At 36.2% G+C, this 25,715-nt stretch overlaps 1 protein-coding gene across 1 annotated transcript in view; it reads right to left on the reverse strand.

The window, feature by feature from the left end:
* MAP3K13 (mitogen-activated protein kinase kinase kinase 13) overlaps positions 1–25,501 on the reverse strand; it is a gene marked incomplete at its 3' end in the record, with an annotated part of 45,267 nt that extends 19,766 nt beyond the window's left edge. Inside the window, exons 1-6 of the mRNA XM_079704366.1 lie at positions 25,018–25,501; positions 12,855–13,038; positions 8,402–8,593; positions 4,600–4,758; positions 2,574–2,732; positions 1,867–1,975 (exon numbers count right to left, since the gene is read on the reverse strand). Coding sequence (XP_079560492.1) covers positions 1,867–1,975; positions 2,574–2,732; positions 4,600–4,758; positions 8,402–8,593; positions 12,855–13,038; positions 25,018–25,492 — 1,278 coding nt within the window. The 5' untranslated portion in view covers positions 25,493–25,501. The remainder of the gene's footprint in view (positions 1–1,866; positions 1,976–2,573; positions 2,733–4,599; positions 4,759–8,401; positions 8,594–12,854; positions 13,039–25,017) is intronic.
* Positions 25,502–25,715: the final 214 nt, after the last annotated feature.

Consider the following 25,715-nt stretch of genomic DNA (forward strand, 5'->3'; position numbering starts at 1 on the left):
GTATTTGTATAGATAGGCAATAGTTTTAATAGTTCAAAGGGAATTTACCTGAATGCATATCAAAGAACATAGGAAATGTCATGAAGTTATCCTCTTATTTTCTCTAAAATCAAACACTTTACTTACATAAGAATCCCCCAGAAACACTAAAAAACTATAGGGGCAAGCCAGACTATTCAAAGACACAGTGTGGGGAGAGCTAAGTTTGTGGGTCATAGCGTGTTAGAACTTCAGGCAATAGAGGAAAGGTCTCTGATTTATTATTCCTTAGAAACTGAAAAAACCTTGTTCCTTAATTAAGATATTCCCCAATATCTAATGGGCGGAATATCTCTCTGTTTATCAGACACCAGAGAAGCAAGTACTCCAAGCCTCTGGTTGGGCCAGGTAATAAAGCATATTGGAGGACTTGTTTAACTCCCAGGGATGATGCCCCTCCCAGTCCAGTTTGCTTTCAATGCATACTTTCCTGGTAGGTAAACTCATCACCCATTGGAGTTGAGGGCTATTAGAAGTAGACTGAGACACTAATTGTTAATAATATTTCTTCTCTGAGAAGAAATTCTCTGAGAGTGAATCTTTGAAATCATACTGGAAGTCAATGCAGAGATGGAATTCATCTTGCAAAAATTCATTTTGGAAAGTGAGAAGAAATTTCTTCTGTATGAGAAGAAATTAGGTAATACTATATTTAAAATTCTATAAGCATAAAGCTATAATTTAAGATCATCACAATTATTTCAAAAGCCATAGTTTCATCCCATTTTACTCCTTTTGCTATTGCCTGGGTGTGGTAGGGGTAAGTAAGGACCTCATGTATACTGATTCCTCACAACTCCCTATCCATATTGACAGTGGTTAGACCACTGATCCTTATGCCATTTACAGCATTTTTATTTAATGGTCACAAATTTATCAGTAATGCACCCATGCCTTACAACATGTGATGGCAGATTCTCTTGTCAAGAGGTGAAATCTATTTCTCAATCTGGGTTAGCCCATGACTTGCACTGGCCAATGAGACATTAGCAGCCACAATGCACACACAGGCTGGAGAGTCACGTGTGTGCTGGGGCTTGCTCTCTTGCTGCATTTGGTACCCTGAGAAGACCATGTGAACAAGTCCAAGTTAGCCTGCTGAAGGATAAGAAGCCACGTGGAGGAGAACAGAGGTGTTCTAGCTAATAGCCAGCTAATCGCCGGACTTGTGAATGAGACCATCTGGAACCAGCCAGCCTCCCAGTCAACCTGGCAACTGACTGCAGACACGTGAGTGAGCCCAAGTCAAAGCCAAATGAAGAACCGCCCAGCATAGATTACAAACCCACAGAATCATGAGCTAAACAACAGCTTATTGTTTTAAGCCATAAGTTTTGGGACAGTAATGCAGTAAAGGCTAACAGATACATTAAATTATATTTTATTTGGTGCTACTAAGTGACACACTTAAAGTTAGTGAAAAGCCTAATTGAATCAATGGGCTCTCTCTGGGATTTAACTTTCCTCCTCTGTACTTTAGCTTATCTAACTTTAAGGAAAGCAATATTTTTATGAAGGTCAGCAGTAATTCTAATTCAAATGTATGTACATACAGTTTTCATATCCTCTTTTCCTCTTTTCTCTCCAACAACTTCACCAGAACCCACTAGGAAGATGATATTTTAATACATGCTATCTTCAAATAAGAGAATAATATATGTTAAGGGCTTAAAAAACTCCAAAAATGTCATATGTGTGAGGTATCATCATTATTGTTTCACAATGAATAGAGTTATATAATTGCTATCAGAATCAGAATACCCTTACTCCTTCTCACTGAGAGTTTCCTGTCTGTTTAGCAGCACCTGGAACAGTTTCCAGACTTACCTGAGACTTGAAGTAAGTTTCTTGTGGGGTGGCAAGTACATCCGCAGATGCGATGTCTAAATGCATGAGTGTCTGCCGAAAAGAAGGTCGATTGCGAGGTTTACTCTGCCTAAAAGTTAAAAAAAAAAAAAAAAAAAAAAACTTGTGCATTTGAGAAGTTGTGTCCAGGAGGATAAAGATTTTACTCTTTATAAAAAATATTTTTGACTCCATGTGTGGTTATGTCTCAGGCAGTTTTGATGTACTGAAGAGCAAAAGGAAAATGTAATTATGAGATACCTCTAATGATGAACTGGAAATCTCTAGGATCTGTTTTATAATAATTATCCCTTAGGACTGGTAAAGTAATGATAGCTATCATTTACTAAGGCCTATTATTTTAAGATATCACACCAAATTCTTTATTTATAATTTTTAATTAATCATAACACAACAACTCTATGAGTAGGTGTTACCCCCATTTTACAGATGAGAAAACTGATACTTGGATGACATACCCAAAATTACACAGATAAAAAAGGGCAGAGCAAGTATTTGAATCCAAAGTTCTCAAATTCCAAGTCTCCTAGACTTTACACAAAGTAAGGTTATTCACTCCAAATACATGTTAGAGACTTCCTTGCAGTTTTAAATATAGTTTAGAGAGTTTTAAATATGGTTTTGAGGAAGAAGGTAAAAGAGAATATTGGGAGAAACATATTTCTTACCATGTCTGCTTCATAAGGATTTTGAATCCATCAGGGCAAGTGGAAGGAACTGGAAGGTGTAGGCTATTGCTTCCAACACCCCAAATAATGGCTGAAGAGTCTACATCTTTGTACGGGATCTCTCCTGTCAGCAGCTCCCAAAGCACCACTCCAAAAGACCTACAGTAGTACCGGGAACAAGTATAAAAGACATTTCAGAAAGACTGACTTGTATTTTAGTTATTCATTTATTAATTTTCAATCGAATATACACCCAGTTTTAAAATTCTAATATTGCTATAGGAAAAATAGAAACAGCCAGGAAAACTCTGAAAAAGAAAATTAATGAGGGGGTAACCAACACTATCAGATATTAAGACATACTATAAGGCTTCAATAATTAACACTGGTGATGAATAGTCAGCCAGAATATTGGAATGGAATAGAAATCTAGAAATAGACCCAAAACATATAGGAATTGAGTATATGAGAGAAGTGACATCTCACACCAGTGGGGAAAATATTGATTATTCAATAAATGCTGTTGGGAGAATTGGGGAAAAAATTAAATTTACACTTCATCTTACATCAAGGTAAATTCTAAATGTATCAAAGATTTAAATGTGAGAAATGAAATCATAAAAATCATCAAAGAACACATGGAAATTAAAAAAAAAGAATCTTAGAATGTTGAAGTTTTTTCTAATTAAGAAATCCAGAAGCCATAACAGGAGAGATTGATAAATCAAACTGCTTAAAAGAAAATCTTGATGTGGAAAAATCCCTCCACCATAAGAAAAACAACAAAAGTGAAAAGTACCTATAATTTATATACACAAAAGGATAATCTCCTTAATATATAAAATACTCCTGTAAATTGATAAGACTAAAAGATCAGAAAGCTTAGTAAAGGATTAGAGTAGTTCACAAATAAGAAATTACAAATGGTTCACAAATATATGAAAAAATGTACAACCTTATTTATAATATTAGAAGAGGAATGCAAATTAAAACTGCAGCTAAGACACTGTTTTTTTACCTATATGGTTGGCAAAAAAATCCCAAAGCTTAACACATTTTATTGCTGAGACTGAAAAAACACTCTTACACATTTCTTTTGGGAACATAAATTGGTATAATCCCTAATGAGGACACTTTGGTAATAATTACCCAAATTACAAATGATCCCACATTTCTATTTTATCTTATTTACTCTAAAATTACATGCAATTTTAACATATGCTATTTTGTTGGTTTTAAGTCTAAAAGTTACTAGTAGCCAATTTTAAGAATGGAAGAAAAGCAACTATAGGGAAATATACCAGTTTTTTTGTTTGTTTGTTTTTGTTTTTTTTCTGCCAGGCCACGCAGCATGGAGGATCTTAGTTCCCTGACCAGGGATTGAACCCGTGACCCCCATAGTGGAAGTGTGGAGTCTTAACCACTGGACCTCCAGGGAAGTCCCAAGGGAGATATACTGTTAATAGCAGAGATTTGTAACCTCAGAGGAAAAGTTAATGAAGATTAACTCCCCCTCCAAAAAAGCATAGCCCATCAGGGCTGTTTAATAAAAGGGCAAACAGCCCCATACACCTCAAATAGGTCTAAATCATATAACTGTATCACAGCAAAGTACATCACTGATATACTCAATGATGGTCTGAGTCACCAAGAATAGGTAAACTTTGTTTAACATATTTTATTCAAGAAGGTGAAAATTATGTAGTATATTTCAGAAAGACTTTTATACTAAATGGCTATATGAAGTGAACTTTTAGTTTTCCAGAAAGTTCAGCATATTCTCTGGGAGTCCCCCAAACTGATGACTTACTGAATGGATATTCATCCTAATTCCTTCTCCCCCAATCCTTCTTACCAGGTGTGAGGATCATGCTGGGTAGTACCTCAGATTATATGAGACTGAAATCAACCAGAAGTGAGTAATACTAAAGAATATTTTGGGAAAGTAGACGTGTTGAAAGAGGAAAGCGCTAACAGGGTGAAAGTGGGAACAGGGTTTCTGGTTGGCACAGATGGCACCACTCACCATATATCGACTTTTTCAGAGACAGGTTCATTCCGTATCACCTCTGGCGCCATCCATGCTACTGTGCCAGCGAAGGACATCTTGGTACTTTTATCACTAAGTTCCTTAGATGTACCAAAATCTGAAATTTTTACTGCATCTGTGTGAGTCACTAAAACACTTTAAAAAGAAATAAAGAAAATATCCAAATCGTTAGTATTAATGAAAATCACGACTAACTGGCAACTGAAGATTTTATTTGCTGCCTCCTACCTTGCAGAATTCAGCTCTCGAGTTCCAGTACTACTGGGGCATTAGCTACACACCACAAACAGCATCATTCATACTTGTGAGGTAGCATAGCATAGTGGGCTTTCTACATCTGGTTTTATCCTGCCTCCACCACTGCTAACTGTGTGACCTTTGCCAATTACTTAATTCTTCTAAGCCAGTTTTCTCATCTGTAAGATGGAGACAATTCAAGTCACAGTATCTTATCCACAATTCAAAAATCTCCAAAAATTCTTTATAAATATTTTTTCATATATATAAAGCAAACTCAGTTTATCCCACTTTGTGCGACTGTCAAAGGTTTTGCTGCAGATTTATGAATGTGGCTGATCATAGGATGTGGCCCCAGACTTCGCTGGGGGTGTAAGATAATGCCCTATGTTACATTTCTGAAATCATCTGACTCCAAGAGCTTTGGATGAGGGATTATGGGTCTGTAATAATGGTCTCATAGAATTTTCATTTGAACTAAATGAGGTAATATATGTAAAGCACCCATCTCAATAAACATTGGTTTTCATCCTTGCTGGTCTCAGACAACTCAACAGGAAAAACACTTCTTTTAAAACACTGTTTAAATGATGGCCAACTAAAGTCATGCATGGGACCATGACACAAGGGATTCATTATTATAAAAGGCTAATAAGTATGCTGGGATTCCATTAATGTTGATAAGGAAAAGCAGGAATAAATTTAAGCCTAGGTAGATTCCACACAAGTCATGTTATACTTGTTACAGTAGTGATCTGGGTTGTGACTTGGGGCAAACTTCTTTTGCTAGCCTTAAAGTGAATGAAATCTAGTACCAGTCAAATCCAGAGAATTAGCATCCACACACACTAGACTGAGTTCACTTGAAATAACCTGTTTAGAACTTTAGAATGTTAATGAGTTAGGGTTTCAGAGGCTTAATGATATAGAGACTTAATTTTAACAAGAAGTCTTAATACTCAAATAGTATCAGAATCGAGGCGGCTAGAAAACAGAAAACTTCTCAATCTATCTCCTTCCTCCTCTATGTGAACCAGGAACTTGACATTTGTCCCCCTCCCTGCCAATGTCAGATGGCTCTCTACCAAACAGTTCATTGCTTATGATTGCTTTAGAATACCTTCATCCATATCTTAACGCTGGTTTTGTACGTGACATATAAAATTTACATAATTTAGGAATTTTTATTTAATCATGTTAGTCTTGGTGAAAATGCGTAAGGATTAAAATATCATGGGATATCTGAGATAACTGGAGAATTGATGGTATCATATACACTGAAAATAAAAAAAGTTGATAAGCTCCTAGTAAGAAAAACACTAGAAGCTTCCTCTTTTGTCTCTTTTGTTCTGCTCATTATGGGACCTGTTAGTATGACAAGAGGGAATAGACTAGAAAAGATACAACATTGGGACTTTTGTGAAGTCTTCTGAGACAAAGTTGGGGTCAAACAGCCTAAAGATTTAATGTAGGTAATGAAATCTCTCTTTACAGCAGATTGACCTTTGTCTTCTCAGTGTCAGCTTGGAACCCAAAGAGGCCAAGGCTGCTGGAGGTTCGGGATGGTACTGATAGCAGAGGGAAAGACTTACTGGATAACAAACTTATTGCTCTAATTTTTATTTTTTATTTTATTTTTTAAAAAGATTTATTTTATTATTTATTTTATTTATTTATTTTAGACTGCATCAGGTCTTAGTTGCAGCACTTGGATCTTCATTGAGGCATGTGGGATCTTTCGTTGCGGCGTGTGGGCTTCTCTCTAGTTGTGGAGTCTGGGTTTTCTCTCTCTAGCTGTGCCGCGCAGGCTCCAGGGCATGTGGTCTCTAGTTTGCGGCATGCAGGCTCTCTAGCTGAGGTGCATGAGCTCAGTAGTTGTGGCACGTGGGCTTAGTTGCCCTGTGGCGTGTGGGATCTTAGTTCCCTGACCAGGGATCGAACCCGCATCCCTTGCATTGTAAGGCGGATTCTTTACCACTGGACCACCAAGGAAGTGCCTGCTCTAATTTTTAAATGACAAGAGTTAAAGAGAGTAGCATGTGATTTACATATCCTAAAATTTCCTGCATTCTTCCTCTAAAATTAATTTTTTTTTTTTTTTTTGGCCACTCTGCCTGGCTTGCAGGATCTTAGCTCCCTGACCAGGGATTGAACCTGGGCAGCCACTGGACTGCCAGGGAATTTCCTAAAATTAATTCTTAAGGAGAACAAGGTGGTTAAGAAGGAGGCCATTCAAAGAGGTCTTCGGCAAGTATTTTGTGTACTTCACGTGTATGCAGTGGATGACAAAAGCAACAGATTGTGTGAAAAATGTGACCAGAAGGAATGAACACCATAATAAAGTTTATTTGCAAGTAAAGCAAGGAGAAGGTTGTTCAGCGAGCTAACTACTATAATAAACATTGTTGAGAACTATGGTGATAAATAAGAGCTGCTTTGAAGTTGATAATCAAGGACAGATTTGTATCTTCCATGGAGAAGAGGCAGGATTAATTGTGAATCCCTCATCTTCACATCATGAGGGAGAATGCAGTGGTCTGTGGTCTAAGTTCTGGGTTCAAGTCCTAGCTCCATGACTTTGGGCTCTGAGTTCTAGATTTTCTTTATAAAATGATATTTGTTACATCTATTCCATACATTTTTGCTAAGATCAAAGCAGATGTGATCATGGATATTTTTAAATGTTGTAAACCATGAAAGCACTATGCAAATATGTTTTTGGAAAAAGATTAATTCTTCTCTGCTTCTCTAAACAAAAATGTGGTGGGAAATAATGAAAATAATGTTTAAAAATAGGAGCTACACTGAAATATACTATTTAATCAATTCCTTTTCTTCCTTCATGCATTTTGGGGAACTGAATAAACATTCCTCTTGAAGTGGTTATTGGTAGCTGAAGAATCACTTTGAAAACAGGTTACTAGAAACAGCTCTGCTTCTCTTAAATAACCAATTTATATTATTTAGTGGGCACTGTGAGCCTCATTACTACTCGTTTCCTTCTTTGCTTAGACTCTAGGAAGCTCAAAGCCAAATTCATAAGCCACCTGTAACAACTGTACAGAATCTTATGGCATACATTTTGTGAACAAGCTTTAGTTAACGTTTTTATTTTCTCTTTGCCTCTGTTTCTTATCCACTTTTATCCTGTTGTATATATTTCTGAAACTCAGTTTTTTTAAAATTGGTTTTTTTGGGGGGAACACACTAGGAAAACAATAAGTCAAGCCTTCCAGTGGGAAAGTCTGGCATTAATTATCTGAGATGATGGAAAGTGAATACTTTAGTTAATATATTTTGTTTCATAGTTGTACAATTAAAAGGCAACAAAAAGGGAAAACTACTGTCGGTGCCTGGACATATCTGCCATATAGGTAAGTAGGTTAACAATAATCCCCCAAACATGCAAGTAGAGTTATCCACTGTGCTAATTTAAACTGAACTGAAAATATGATGTCCAAAAGCTTCAACTATGGTTGATAAAATTCCATATTTCAAAACAATAAAACAAAATGGCTGAAAAATTAGCTCCAGAACTCACTTAGGTGATTTGAGATCACGATGAATAATTTTATGGAGGTGTAAATAATTCATTCCACTTGCAATTCCTGTGGACCAATCTACTAGCAATCGAGGTGTGATCTTCCTGCCAGCTCGCAAAACCTCATAAAGTTGTCCATGGGCACAGTATTCCATGATGATACAGTAACATGGGGCCTGAGTACAAACACCCCTTTCAAGAAAACACAGACATGTACATGAGTACACACATACATATAAACATTTATGTATACATATTTATATTTTAAGAATATTTAATAAATTTAATAATTAAGACCAGTTCTCTGTCCAAATTATTTTAAAAATGCATATAATCTTTCCTGATCCTTAAATTACCATTTAAATCCCTCTAGTCTACATGTTTCTTTGTTATGCACATAGACAATTTTAGTTTGTTTTGTTCACTTTAGATATCCATATGCTATGTTATATTGGTGCTTTTCCTGTGGGACCATTCCATTCTAGGACAAAGAGCACCTTTCTCTGAGACTTGTGTAGGTTGGATATTTTAGATTGTTAAGAATAATTTAAATATCTTCCTTTAAAAATTAAATGGAAACTTTTATATACAGTGTACAGAGAGAATTCAAATAAAATATTGCTATTTTAACTATTTGTTGAATTTCAAATTACTCAAACTTAAGATAACTAGACTGAGGACCAAAAGAATCAATTTTCTATGTTATAGAGTAGCTGAAAAACATTTCTGTTTAGAACAAAAATAATGTTACACAATGTATTATACACCTATGCAGCCTCTATTTTCATCAATTCCTACATCTTCTATGAAGCCTTTCCTGATTATTCCAGTCTAAAAAAAAAATCTGTCTCTTCTCTAATTTCCTATGCTACATATTTGTTTTTTATATGCAATTTTTCTCTCCCTGTACAGATTATCGGTTCCTTAAAGGAAAAGGTCTTCAAGTTCTTTTCTTTCTACCACATAGCTTAGAAGTTCACAGCAAGTCCTTGACAAATATTTTTTAACTTCACCTGAACGTTCTTTGCTGATAAGGCCTTTGAACAAACAAGTACAGAGGCAAGGGGTAGGAGGAAGGATACTAACACGAAAGAACATCCTCTATTTGTCAGGCATGTTTACATGTTAGTTAATTGTCTTATTTAATCTGCCCCAAACCATTGTATGATAGATATTATCTTTTCCATTTCTACAGGTAAAGCTCAGCGAGGAAAACTGACTTGTCCTAGGATCATACAACTAATACATGACAGAGCTGGGATTCGAATCCAGTCTGTCTACTTCAAAGCCCATGCTCTTTCCACTTAACTACGCTACACTGCCTCCCTTCCAGCTTTTAAAAGTTTGTATAGACAAGCATACTGGGGATTCCTATATTAATACTGTTATCCTATAAAAGTGGGAAAATCATATTAGCTCTACTTCACAGTTTTGTTTGAGAATCAGAAAAGAGAAGAAAAATTACCATGAGCAATTCTCTGTGTCTTATTTCTTAATGATAGGTATGACTTCCTCCAAAAGAATATCGTTATTCTACCTACAAGACTCCCAGCTAAAGTCCTCAGCTAGCTACCAATTTATGTCCTATCTCTTAGGCTGCCGTAAGTGCTGAAAGAATTTAGAGGTTGTGACTTGTGATCATGTGAAAGTCTTATAACAATGGCAGATTATGAATAAGTATAATTAGTTTTTATTTTCCCTGCCTTGATGTGCCTGTCAAATGCCACAAAGCTATTTCTATTACTCTCCTATCATTTTCTAAGCTCCCCAGAATTCTCATCTTGATTTTTAAAGAAAAAATTTTTTTAAGTTTCTGTTACTTGACTTTCAGGAAACCTCAGTGGAGCACAAGTATACAGCAACAGACAATTTAATTTTTACTACAGAGAAATAATGAATAAGGGCAGAAATAATGTAATGTGCTTAAGAATATCAAAACAAATATTTGTTTGAAACTACTCAGCATCTTACTCAAGTATGTTTTAACTTGTCAAACAAACATTGACACATAAAGGGCCTAACAGCGATATGTTATACACTTTTCATCTTTCTTGACTGACAAATGAGAAGCAATCATTCCATCAGTCCTGTACTATGACAAGGCTTCTTAGTAGCTATAAATAACAGCTCTATAATCATTTCTAATTGCTACCTTTTCTTTCCTTTGGCACTCAATTTCATTAGGAACAGGCAGGTTGGGTTTTCTTAAAAGATTGCTTAAAAATTGGAAGAAAAAGAGAATATAGTATTCCTTTCTTGCACTTCCCTTCTGTACATGGTTCTTACTAACTTCAAAAGAAGCTGAAAGCACAGCAATCAGTATCCCGAGAGATGTACTAAAATCTAATCATGCCTTCATATCTTCCAGACGGTTCTGAATGATTCATTGGCCAAGCAACACATGGCACAGATGGCTGCAAACATAACACTGCACAATGCCTCAAGAGCATGGTGTAATGGGCCAGGGACACAGTCTCACTATTGTCTTCCATGTAGAGGTAAAGACAATTCAAGCATCTTCAGCCTAAAGAGTTGGACACCAACAGAGCAATACTTATCCATAATGCTGAAAACTGTATATGCAGGTAAGAGGGTCAGAGGGTAAAGCAGGGAAAAGACTCAGAGGAAGAAGGAAGAAACAAAAGAAAGGAAGGAAAAATCAAGCTTCTTGCACTCATTCTCTGAGGACACATTTCTACCTTCAGTAACCCACAACATCCTGCTAGAAAGCCCTCTTACCTGAGATTCATAGCCTAGTTCACTTCGGGAGGCCAATAAGCCATGCTCATCTATAGAACATTCAGCGTCTCAAACCTAGCATACCAGTGATTTAAGCTTAAAGTTTAGTTAAATAAAAGGCTCTTCCTTCCATTTACGAGGGTAACCATACTGTAATGATGATCCTCTCAGTGAAGTAAAATGAATGAAAGAAGTGAGCCTCTGACAGACTTGTCTGCTTAAAAATAATCCTCCTATTGTCTTGAGAAATTTATCATCTTGGGAAGGATTATAATTGGTCTCGATAGCATTTTGTTTTAGTTTCACATCCTCCTGGCCCTCCTAGGGCAACCAATAATAGAATCACTACAGTAACTGAAGTTCTCTCCCATGTCCTCTGCAGGGATGTTCCTTCCACAAGGAAATGAATCCAAGGACTTCATTTAGTATCCCAGTTGAATGCTTCTCTTCTTTTCACACTTCTTTCCCTTTCCGTAAGGGGTCTTGTTTGGGAATCAAAACTCAACCTCAATACACATTTAAACCCATTCTACAAAACTTGTACCCATGATTTCTATTCCTTACTTTGGGGATATATTTCCAATTAGAAATTACTGCATGACATGTTTAGCTTTATAATGAGAGTTTTATTGAGGAAAGGATTCCTCTTGGGGGCTGGAGGAAGTCCCTCCTAGGTTAGGAAAAGGGAATTTATAATTTATTCTACTTTTAGCTATAGGCTTATTGGTCATACTATTTTCCAGAATTGAAATATATACAAATTCAATATATATTATATAAAAATATACCAAGAATCTCTAATTTCTAATCTTTCCTCCTTCCTAAAGGCTTTCTTTCCTGTTCTTCACCTTTCTTCCTCTTAAGCCACTCATTATTCATTTGTTCAAGCCTAGGGCAAAATTTCAAGGCTGGTAAGAGAAGGAACTCAAGGGAAAAGTACAGGGAGAAGAGATTATACATATTCAGAGCTCAGCACTGCCAAGTTTGGTGCCTTCTACAAATTTACCTCTGAATCTTTCCATTTTGCTAGGGATCCCTGTTAATATTATGAAAATAAGGGACTAAACTAGAAAGATACGTTCACATACTCTTGAAAACAACCACTTTGTGAAATAAATATAGCATTTAACTTACTATCATCACTAATTCTACTATTATTAGATTTAGAAAGCTGAGTGTTTGGCATTCCTTGAAAATGGATCTGGCAAAACCTGAGGCAGGGAGAAATACTCTGAAGGTACCTGTTATTACAAGTTAATATTTAAGAACGGACACTAATAGAAACTAGTAAGAAAATACATCTCTATTTACAAGGAACTAATTGTTCTCTGATCACTTCAGATGTTAGCTTTGTTTTCTTAACTGAATTTTAGGATGTTCAGGTTATCTTGAAGTAGCCTCTGTTATCCTACTGATAATGACATTGATTCAGCAGATCTGACTGCTTGGCAGGAATCCACCTTCTCCCTCTCTGTCCCACGTACATCCCTTCCAAGAAATATGTGCTCTGGCAAAAACAACTATTAAAGACTATAAAATCCTTAAAGACATGATTCTAATATAATAGTTCTTTGGTACCCTCCCAAAGCACCTAGCACAGTGCTAAGTCTGTAGAGTGTTCTTAACATGTCTTTCAAAGCAGGAACTTAAATGTATATACTGGGGGAAAGAAAATCTCTCTATTTCTTTAAAAAAAAAAAAAGCCTTGACCTACTTGAAAGCGATGATGTTAGGGTGCTTCAACTTCCTCAAATGCTTGATATCCGTCTCATTCTGCTCTCTTACTTTCTTGATGGCCACCTCCTCCGCTCGGAACTTGCCCAAGAAGACAGCTCCCTGGGCTCCACTACCCAGCCACTGCAGCTCTGAGATCTCCTCAAATGGCACTTCCCAAGTATCTAGGCACACAAGTGAGAAACAAGCTTAAAGAGATCTCAGTGGCCCCTTGTAGAATGCTCAGGGGCCATTCTACAAGGCCACTCTGAAGGGACCAACTTCACCATCACCCAAAATGACCTCTATCTTTTGTCTCTCACCCGGTAACTCTCCAAAAGATATAACCTTTCTATGGGTCTTGATACCATAGATAAGATATTCACATGTATTAGTTTGTATCAATTTTTAACCAGTGAAATTCAGCAGATCAGAGATCTCCTCCAATATAATCATCTCTGAACAAAACACATCCTGACACTCCCACAGCCCCACCTCCTCACTTGAAGCTTGCATGTTCAGTCAGTTCACCTATCTGTCTCTACATCACCATCCCTGCCCCATCACCCATTATGTGTTGCTTTATTCCTCTTTGAATTTCTAGTTCAGGTTCTCAATTAATACTTGCTGAATGAATTTTCAGTGATACTCTCCTAAAGATCTAATGATGTATAATAATTAAATTAGTATTTACCTTTTATTTAGCACTTACTATATGCCAGACACTAGCATAGTGCTTTAGATCTGTCACGTGTTTAATCCTTACAACAATCCTATAAGTCTGGCCTTATTATGGTTATTTAAAAATGAGAAAACTAAGCCATAGGGTAACCATGCCTTAAGTAACTTAATCAAGGTCACATAATTGGTAAGTGGCAAAACAGGGCCCAGGACTCCAGAAATGGCTTGAGTCCAGGGACAGTGTTTTCTCTATTATACCACATTATCTCTCATGAAGTATTTGGGAGAGAGGGTCATTAGTCATGATATGTTTACTCATATAGATGCAGTATTTTCAAGTTTCTGTTTTTCTTAAAGTTTAATTTCTTTTTGCACCAAAAATGTGATAGGGGTCATTTCTAAATGGTGGCATTATTGATGATTCATGTTATGTCATTTATCCTTTTCTGTATTAAAAATTTTAAATCATAAACCTATATTACTTTTATTTTTATTTTTAATTGAAGTATAGTTGATTTACAATATTGTATTAGTTTCAGCCTATATTACATTTAAAATGAATAAAATGTTATTTAAAATAGATCAAAAATTCAATCAATATGTGCTTTAATCTCATGCAACTTAAAAAGACGACTATAATCCATTGATTATCCTTTTTGCCAGTGCATTATCACTGCACTGGTCAGAAATGAACATCAAAGAGCTAAGAGCCCCATGGAGTGAGGAGAAGATGATGACAATGCTAAAGGTTATGAGAGATTCTTGTCAGATCACCAATCACTTAAAGGCCACTGTTTGCAGAACACTGAACAAAGTAGTGTTGAATCAGCTTTGAAGATATTCTGGTCTTGAAAGCAAATCAACTCACTACTAAGTCAATGAAGCAAGAGCAGAAAGAGTAGAAGGGAACTACATTTCCCTCTTTTCTAATTTTCTTTAACAGAAAAGAAATTCCGTAGATGCTTAATAAAATGTGGTTTCTCATTACAAAGGTTAAAACATGACCTTCAAAATATAAATACATAGAGCAGAAAAAATTATAGTGAGGGTGATTAATAGCATGGGCACTTGTCCCATTCTTCTGGTATGAGCAGTATTAAAGGTTTCTGCTCTACTGAAATTGAATAGATGCTATACAAAAACAAATCTCTCTACAATACAAATAGCTCACAAATATGAAATCACCAAAGAAACAAATTTGGGTGGAAACAGTAAGTTACAGACGACTGCTTTTAGTATCTTTACAGCATCTAATGACTTTCATCCCTATAGGCTTATTCATGTGGCACACATAGGACACAGGTATTGATGGCACACTTAGTTTTACTCATTAGGGGTCCAGTGAAGAATTAAACACAGTGTCATTTTGACCATTCTGGGGGCTGAATAAAGTACCAGCACTGGATTCTGAGCAAGAACATAACTGGGCAATATTTCTCCAAATAACTCTATAAAAGTCCAATTTTTAATACATAATTACTAAAATTAGACAGTCTTTAGCCGTCTTTTTTTCCTATTTACGCAATCTTTATTTACTGTTAAGTACTAGAAAACATTAGAAAATACTAGAAAAAGCAGAAAAGCACATATTTTATCTGAAATCCCAGCACATATTCAGTTTGCATCTTCTCTTTTAGTCTTTGTTTATATGTATACAGCTATGTCAGAGTTGTATGTGATGTATAATTTTTTCTACTTTTTTCATATTATGTATTCCCCATGTATTTACAGTTTTTATTATAAGCTTAATAGTTACTTACTGTACCCTCTTACCTTTTTATGTACTTGTGTTTCCACATTTTTGTTTGCTAAGTTAAATTTGATACTTTTTTCTTTCTTTATATTACTTCCTCATGTTCAATCCTGAGATTAAAGAGTATAGTTTCCTGGTTCTTGGTATACATTCCAAGTTGCTATCCAAAAGGATTTTTCTAGTTTTTGCTGACAGTAGCAAAGTATGAGCAAGTGTCTTTTACTACAACTTTGCCAGCAATGAATGTTGCCGATTATTTTTTGGTGCTAATTTAATTAGGTATAAAATAGTGTTTTATAAGTTCGCACTACTTTAATTGCCAGTGATATAGGATATTTTCTCCACATTTGTTTAATACATCTTCTTTGTATGAATTATCAAATTTATCCCTTGTCCATTTATTTATTAGGGTCTTGCAGTTCTCATAAGCTCAAAGGAGCTTTCTATTTCTTTGGTACATACGAAGAGGCTTTTTACAAAAGCATTTTTCTTTTAATTTTACTATGTTTTGAACGAAATATTTTTATAGTTGCTTGTCATTTCCTTTGCAATTTCTTCTACTGCCTAATCTATCTTCTAAGAGTGATCTACAGTTGATTTTTTAAAAGTTTAACCTTTACATCTGAAGTTTATTTTGTTGTATGGTATGAGAACTGATGCAAATTAACTTTTTTTGTAGTGCTATTTAGTGATTCAAAAAACAATTTGTTAAATAATCCTTTCTTTTTACATCATTTTATAATGTTTATATTGTAATTTACTGTATATTTTATAAATAATTCCTATTATTTAGTATTTTTATAAAATGAGAAATAAATGAAGTATTAAAATACAAATGATAGGATGGAGGGACAAGATAGGGGTAGGGGATTAAGAGGCACAAACTACTATGTATAAAATAAATAAGCTACAAGGATATATTGTACGGCACAAGGAATGTAGCCAATATTATATAATAACATTTTTTTATTCTGCTTTTTTTAAAGATGTTTTTTTGATGTGGACCATTTTTGAAGTCTTTATGGAATTTGTTACAATATTGCTTCTGTTTTATACTTTGCTTTTTTGGCCGCGAGGCATGTGGGATCTTAGTTCTCCGACCAGGGATTGAACCTGCACCCCCTGCATTGGAAGACAAAGTCTTAACCACTGGACCGCCAGGGAAGTCCCTATAATAACTTTAAATGGAGTATAATCTATAAAAATGTTGAATCACTACGTTGTACACCTGAAATTAATATAATATTGTAAATCAACTATACTTCAATTAAAAATAAATAAAATACAAATTATAAATATATTTGGCACTCAAATACCAAAGGTTGATATTATAATAAATAACAAAAATTTCCTTGACCAACAGTAGCTCACACCTGTGTTAATTCATCTATGTTCAACCAAATCTTAATTGTCCATGGAAAAATAAAGGGGCCGGAATTGGTAATTCAAGAACACAGAGTGTAAAGTAATACTTCAACCACCTTTCCATCAATTTTTTTTTTACTAGAACTGACTACCAGAAGTAAAATTGATTCATGTGATTTAGTCCTCTCTGTCCATTTCCAATGTCCTGATCGATATCTAGTAGGGAGTCAAGGAACAAGAAAATGGCAGCAAAAAGAACGTTAGCAATAAGGATATACAAATTGGGGGCCTAGATCACTGAGGAGCAAGATAACAAACCTTATAATGATGGAAACTGGCTGTGCTCCCTCCAGGGTTAGTCCCAGACTTTCTGCTGCTTTTACAGCTGTCCCATTGGTACTCTTCCCCAGCTTTTATCTTCTCTCTGATTCATCACTATGACTACTATCTTAATTCCAATATCCACCATGATCCCTAGGACTGAGAAAAAGCCACATGCCCACTCACTTTAACACATAAGTTCTCCTTTGTTTATTCAGACAAATCTATGACAATACTTGCTTTGAGACTGGGAACTAGTTGGCAATAAAAGATTTCACATATTACCTTACTTACGCTTCACTACCAACATACTAAATGGGAGATGAAGATGTCATTAAAAAATTTTAATCAAGTGAAATTTCCTCATAATACCAAATGCAGGGACACATCTGTTATATGTACTATCCTTTGGTTGACTGTAATCCAGGATTAAAGATTAGCTCCATGATCCCAGAGCTGACAAGAAAAAAACTACACTTAGTTTCAGGCTAGTGAATCTCTTCTACAGCCCACGGCAACACCTGCTCACGGTAGGATATCCTGTCATTTGCTGAAGAGCTGGGCAGCTGCCTACCCTTGTAAGCTTAAACTGACCAAGGATGTGTCTTATTTGTTCCTGAAATAAGCCTTTCTGAAGGTCACATAATCAATCGGAACACAAATTAAATACAAGGTTACAGAACAATAAAGAATTTTAAAGACTTCTTTTAACAGACATAGGATGTGTCTGTTAGTCTTCTTTATGAGTCTGAACCTCTGAGTTTGGATCCTGAGACCTCCAAATTGCCACCAAAATAATTATTAGACTGGACAAGTTAAGACCCCCAAAACCAAATGAGTGTATCACATAAGCAGATATTAGTAGGTTTTGTGTCTAAGCAGAGAAGAAGGAACTTCTAAAAAATAATAAATTAAGGCTGGGTGGTTATGGAATGACAAGTGATTTTTATTTTCCTCTTTGGATTTGTCTTTATTCCCAATTTTTAAAATAATAAAACTGTTTAACATAGGAGTCCCCAACTGCTGTGTGACAAGGAACAACTCTTTAATTTCCCTGAAACCTTAAGATCATAGAGGGAAAAAGAAGGTAGAATGTGCAGGGTATGGAGAGAAAACAGACAGACAAAACCTAGGGATTGAGAAAGAATGCTGTGGTTGACAAATCCTGGAAAGTATACCTGGAGTGGACCGATTTACAGGTAAATCCCAATATACTTATGGAGAAGGGGTATAGATGGGGAGTCTGGTATTGGTTTAAGAGAAAGTATTTCAGAGTCAATTTTTTAAAAATTGAAGTATAGCTGATTTACAATGTTGTGTTGATTTCTGCTGTACAGCAAAGTGATTTAGTTATACATATATATATACAATCTTTTTCATATTCTTTTCCATTATGGTTTATCCCAGGATATTGAATATAATTCCCCATGCTATATAGTAGGACAGTACTGTTTATCCATTCTATATGTCATAGTTTGCATCTACTAACCCCTAACTCCTAGTCTATCCCTCCCCCACACCCCCTCTCCCTTGGCAACCACAAGTCTGTACTCTATGTCTGTGAGTCTGTTTTTGTCTCATAAATAGACTCATTTGTGCCATAGTTTAGGTTCCACATAAAGGTGATATCATATGGTATTTGTCTTTCTCATTTTGACTTACTTCACTTAGTATGATAATTTCTAGTTGTATCCATGTTGCTGCAAATGGCATTATCTCATTCTGTTTTATGGCTGAGTAGTATTCCATCATATATGTACCACATCTTCTTTATCCATTCTTCTGTCAGTGGACACTTAGGTTGTTTCCATGTCTTGGCTACTGTGAATAGTACCGCTATGAACATAGGGGTGCATGTATCTTTTTGAATTATAGTTTTGTCTGCATATATGCCCAGGAATAGGATTGCTGGGTCATATGGTAATTCTATTTTTAGTTTTTTGAGGAACCTCCATATTGTTTTCCACAGTGGTTACACCAACAGTGCAGGAGGCTTCCCTTTTCTCCACACCCTTCCCAACATTTGTAATTGGTAGACTTTTTGATGACAGCCATTCTGACCGGTGTGAGGTGGTACCTCATTGTAGTTCTGATTTGCATTTCTATAAGAAAGTATTTCATATCAATAGATGAGTGGAGAAAGACAATGTGGTATATATATATCTACACACACACACACACACACACACACACACACACACACACTGGAATACTACTCAGCCATAAAAGAGAATGAAATTTTGCCATCTGCAGCAATATGGATGGACTTGGAGGGCATTATGCTAAGTGAAATAAGTCAGATGGAGAAAGACAAATACTGTATGATGTCACTTATATGTGGAATCTAAAAAATACAACAAACTAGTGAATATTAAAAAAAAAAGAAGCAGACTCACTGATAAGGAGAATAAACTAGTGGTTACTAGTGGGGAGAGGGGGAAGGGGCAATATGGGGGTGGGGGAGTGGGAGGTAGAAACTACTGGCTGTAAGATAGGCCACAAGGATGTATTGTACAACACGGGGAAGATAGCTAACATTTTGTAATAACTGTAAATGGAGTATAACCTTTAAAAATCGTGTTAAAAAATAAAATGAAAATAAAATAAAATAATACCTTAAAATAAAATATCAAAAAAAGAAAAAGTATTTCAGAAAAAGAAAAAATTGAATGCTTGGAAAAAATGGCTAATGGTGACTAATGTCAACTGGTAGTTGTGGAAAAGCTGTCAACAGTCTTGACTAAAATATATGAATACATTTTTAAGGGAGGGTCACAGAATCCAATATTCAGTTATAAAATAAATAAAACAGAATATCATTTCTGGTCCATATTATTCCTTTACAAAATTTCTTGATGAAAGAACTCATAACAACTGATCATTTACATAAGGCTGCAAAGATATGTATCAAAAGCTTTAAAGCAAAAAATCCTTTGAACCCAGCATACCTCTTCTAGTAATTTATCCTAAGGAGTAATCAAGATATGTGCGAAAATTAAGGAACGGACACATGTTCACTGCAGTGTGGCTTATAATCACTGAAAATAGTAAACAAATTGTTAAGCAATAGAAGATTGCACTAGAAGTTATCAATGAATTTGGTAAAGTTGCAGGATACAAAATCAATATACAGAAATATGTTAATTTCTATACACTAACAACTAACAATCAGAAAAGGAAATTAAGAAAATAATCCCATTTACAATTGCATCAAAATGAATAAAATAGTAGGAATAAATCTAAGGAGGTAAAGGACCTGTACTCCGAAGACTATAAGACACTGATGAAAGAAACTGAAGACAACACAAACAGATGGAAAGATATACCGTGTTCATGGATTGGAAGAAATAATACTGTTAAAATGACCATACTACCCAAGGCAATCTAGGAATTCAATGCAATCCCTGTCAAAATACCCATGGCATTCTTCATAGAAGTAGAACAAATAATTCTAAAATTTGTATGGAAACACAAAATACCCCAAAGAGCCAAAACTATCTTGAGAAAGAAGAACAAAGCTGGCGGTATCATGCTCCCTCATTTCAAACTATACTGCAAAGCTACAGTAATCAAAGCAGTATGGTACTGGCACATAGATCAATGGAACAGAATAGTGAGCCCAGAAATGAACCCATAATTACATGGGCAATTAATCTATGACAAAGGAGGCAAGAATATACAATGGGGAAAAGACAGCCTCTTCAATAAATGGTGTTGGGAAAACTGGACAGCTACATGCAAAAGAATCAAACTGGACTACACCATATACAAAAATAAATTCAAAATGGATTAAAGACTTAAATGTAAGACCTGAAACCATAAAACTTCTGGAAGAAAAAATAGGCAGTATGGTCTTTGACATCAGTCTTAGCAATATTTTTTGGATATGTCTCCACAGGCAAGGGCATCAAAAGCAAAAATAAACAAATGGGACTACATCAAACTAAAAAGCTTTTGCACAGTGAAGGAAACTATCAATGAAATGAAAAGGCAGCTTACTGAATGGGAGATGATATCTATAAATGCTATATCTGATAAAGGGTTAATATCCAAAATATACAAATAACTCATATAGCTCAACATCAAACAAACAACCTGATTAAAAAATGGGTAGAGGATCTGAATAGACATTTATCCAAGGAAGACATACAAATGGCTATCAGGCACATGAAAAGATGCTCAATATCACTAATTATTAGGAAAATGCAAATGAAAACCACAGTGAGATATCACTTCACACCTGCTAGAATGGCTATTATCAAAAAAACAACAAATAACAAGTGTTGGCCAGGATGTAGGGAAACGGGAACCCTTGGGTACTGTTGATGGGAATGCAAATTGGTGCAGCCACTGTGGAAAACAGTATGGAGATACCTCAAAAAACTAAAAATAGACCTATATATAGAACTACCATATGACTCAGAAACTCCACTCCCGGGTATTTATCTAAAGAAAACAAAAACAGTCTTTAGAGACCTAAATGTAAGACCAGATACTATGAAACTCCTAAAGGAAAATATGCAGAACACTCTTTGACATAAACTGCAGCAATATTTCTTTTTGATCTGTCTCCTAAAGGAAAGGAAATGAAAACAAAAATAAACAAGTGGGACCTAATTAAACTTAAAAGCTTTCACACAGCAAAGGAAACCACTGACAAGACAAAAAGATAACCCACTGAATGGGAGAAAATATTTGCAAATAATATGACTGATAAGGGATTAATATCCAACATATATAAATAGCTCATACAACACAACATCAAAAAAACAAACAACCAGATATAAAAATGGGGAGAAGAACTGAACAGACATTTTCCAAAGAGGAAAAGAAAATGGCCAACAGGCATATGAAAAGATGCTCAACATCAGTAATTAACAGGGAAATGAAAATCAAAGCCACAATGACATATCACTTCACACCTGTCAGAAAGAATGGCTATCATCAAAAAGAACACAACAAATGTTGGCGAGGATGTGAAAAAAAGGGAACCCTTGTTCACTGTTAGTGGGAATGTAAACTGGTGCAGCCACTGTGGAAAACAGTATGGAGGTGTCTCAAAAAACTAAAAATAGAACTACCATATGACTGAGCAATTCCACTCCTGTGTATATATCAGAAAAAACCAAAAACACTAATTTGAAAAGATACATGCACCCCAATGTTCATAGCAGCATTATTTACAATTGCCAAGATATGGAAACAACCTAAGTGTCCATCAACAGATGAGTGGACAAGATTGGATACACACACACACACACACACACACACAAAACGGAATACTACTCAGCCATAAAAAAGAACGAAATTTTGCCATCTGCAGCAAATGGATGGATATGGAGGGCATTATGCTAGTGAATAAGTTAGAGAAAGACAAATACTGTAGAATATCACTTATATGTGGAATTTAAAAAATACAACAAACTAGTGAATATAACAAAAAAGCAGACTCACAGATATAGAGAACAAACCAGTGGTTACCAGTGGGGAGAGAGGGAGGGGTGGGAGAGTGGGAGGTACAAACTATTCGGTGTAAGATAGGCTCAAGGATGTAATGTACAACATGGGGAATATGACCAATATTCTGTAATAACTGTAAATGGAAAGCAATCTTTAAAAATTGTATAAAAAATAAAAAATTTTTAAAAAAAACCACTCTTTGGAAAAGATATCTGCACACTTACATTAACTGCAGCATTATTTATAATAGCCAAGATATGGAAGCAATCTAAGTACCCGTCGGTAGCTGAATGGACAAAAAAGGTGTGGTGTACACACACACACACACACACACACACACACACACGCAATGGAATATTAGCCATAAAAAAGAATGAAATCTTGCCATTTGTGACAGCATGGACAGACCTAGAGGACACTAAGCTAAGTGAAATAAGTCAGATGGAGAAAGACAAATACTATATGATTTCACTTAAATGTGTAATCTAAAAAACAAAACAAATGGACAAACACAATAAAACAGAAACAGAGTCATAGATACAGGGAACAAACAGGTGGTTATCAGAGGGAAGGAGGGGGGGAGGGGAGAAATAGGTGAGGGAGATTAAGAGGTACAAACTTTTAGTACAAAATAAATGAGTCAAGGGTATGAAATATACAGTGTGGGGAATATAGTCAATAATTATGTAACATCTTTGTATGGTGACAGACAGTGACTAATCATGGTGATCATTTTGAAATGTACAGAAATGTCAAATCACTATGTTGTGTACCAGGAACTAATATAGTGTTGTAGGTCAATTATACTTCAAAAACAAACTCACAAGAAAAGAGATCAGATTTGTGGTTACCAGAGGTGGCGAGCGGGGGAGGGGGAATTGGGTGAAGGCAGTCAGAAGGTACAAATTTCCAGTTGTAAGATAAGTAAGTACTAGGGATGTGGTGTACAACTTGATAAATATAATGAACACTGTTTATGTTAATGCATGAAAGTTGTTAAGACAGTAAACCCTAAGAGTCCTCATCACAAGGAAAAAAACAGAGGATTACTTAATTACAATTACTTAAACTGTGTATGTTAATACAATTTAATATTATGCAGCCATTAAAAATGATGCTGAAAAAGTATATTTCATGATACAGGAAATGTTCACAGTATAAAGTAAAAAAGTATTACAGAACAGCATGACTTTTTTTTTTTTTTTTTTTTTTTTTTTTTTTTTTTTTTTTTTTGTGGTACGCGGGCCTCTCACTGTTGTGGCCTCTCCCGTTGCGGAGCACAGGCTCCGGATGCGCAGGCTCAGCAGCCATGGCTCACGGGCCCAGCCGCTCCGCGGCATATGGGATCCTCCCAGACCGGGGCACGAACCCGTATCCCCTGCATCGGCAGGCGGACTCTCAACCACTGCGCCACCAGGGAGGCCCAGCATGACTTTTTTTAAGCACACATACACACATGTATAGACTAACATAATATATACCAAAAACACTAATGGTGGTTATTGTCACGAGATTGGGGATCATAGATTATTTTAATTTTTGGGGGGGAACTTACTTGTATGTTCCAAAATTTCTATATATATTACTTTTGTTCTCAGGAAAAAATTGTTTCAACAATATAAATGAAGTTATAAAGGACACTAGTGCCATGTGTTCTCTTTACTTCAAAAGCATAAGGCTTGAGTTGGAGTATATGAATATACATACTACACAATGATGGGAGTTAAAATTTTACTTTTTAAAAAGCTGTGGGAGGGGCTTCCCTGGTGGCGCAGTGGTTGGGAGTCCGCCGGCCGATGCAGGGGACGCAGGTTTGTGCCCCGGTCCGGGAGGGTCCCACGTGCCACGGAGCGGCTGGGCCCATGAGCCATGGCTGCTGGGCCTGCGTGTCCGGAGCCTGTGCTCCGCAACGGGAGAGGCCACAACAGTGAGAGGCCCGCATACCACAAAAAAAAAAAAAAAAATCTGTGGGGTCTCGAAATAATAATGTTTCTCAAGAATGGTTAGATATTTTGTTCTTTCCTCAAAATGTGAGCTTTCTGTGCCTGACTGTAAGATAAAAAAATTCCTTTTTACTACTACCTAAGGCAGGCCTGCAATCTTCAGGGGAAGTACCATGTGGCTTCTGTCTGGTTTTGAATTAGTCCAGTGACCATCAGACTTTTTGACTGTAAGAACTGTCAATAAAATTTTTGAATATGCACTCATTATGTGACTTATTTATAAATTATATACCTGTAAAACTTTATTAAAATACCAAATATATATGAAAACATGCATGAATATAGAAATTTAAAATGATGAGATAAAAGTAACAGAAGCTCTAACATCTTCTTCCTCACAACGTCATGGATTGTCTTATATGTACTCTACTCTGGACACCACTGGACTGTACAACCACAAAAGGTGGGCTTTGACCAAAAAAGACCAACCATATGTCAATCTATTCCATTCAGAAGGTCTATAGGAAATTGATATGGGGTATTCTTCTGGCACTAGGTCTTTAATTTATCAAAGGTTATCCAGTTAATGGTGGTAGTGTGTTTACACAGGAAATATCTTCCAGGTCCGTACTCTAGCTTACCTTGTTGCTGCAATTTGTAATCAGTGGAATATGCCTTCCCAATGATATTCCATACAGGCCTTAAGCATCCAAATAGTCCTTCAAGAAACCCACCACTGCCGCTGCCCGACCTGCTGAACTGAATCTTGATGTCTTCAGTTCCACTCGTGCCCTCTCCATCCACAGTGTTGCTGTTCCCGTGAGACATGGCCATCTCTGATTCATCTTGTTCCCTTAGCTGAAGAACGCTGTTCTCAAACTGGTCCCTGGAATCCTCACTTACGCTTGTCAACACTGTTGTGGTGATGGGGCTGTTCATGCCCTCAGTTAGCTCTGTTTGCACCACCCCCTTTTCCTGCTGGTCCTTAAGAAGCTTGGGTGAAGGGTGGCTTCGCATAGGTGCAATGTCATCTTGTAGTCCATTGAAGGTTTTGTTTTCACTCAAAGGCAAGTGTGGGGAAGAGGAGCAGCTCAGGTGCTCCTGAGGGTTGGCCATCGTGCCATGAGTGTGCCCAGGGTCCTGAGATGACACTCAGAGGATCATTAGAAAAGAGTTCTGATGTAAGAGGGGGCTTCAGAACCTGGGGAAAACAGGAGGAGGTCGTGAGATCACCCTTTCTTTAGTCATCCACACCACTACACTTCCATTTATAATAATAAAAACATTGAAACAAGGGGGATTGATTAAACAGTGGTGTTCATCCCCATGAAGGAATACT

Source organism: Hyperoodon ampullatus, assembly GCF_949752795.1.
Source record: "Hyperoodon ampullatus genome assembly, chromosome: 5".
NCBI lineage: Eukaryota > Metazoa > Chordata > Mammalia > Artiodactyla > Ziphiidae > Hyperoodon > Hyperoodon ampullatus.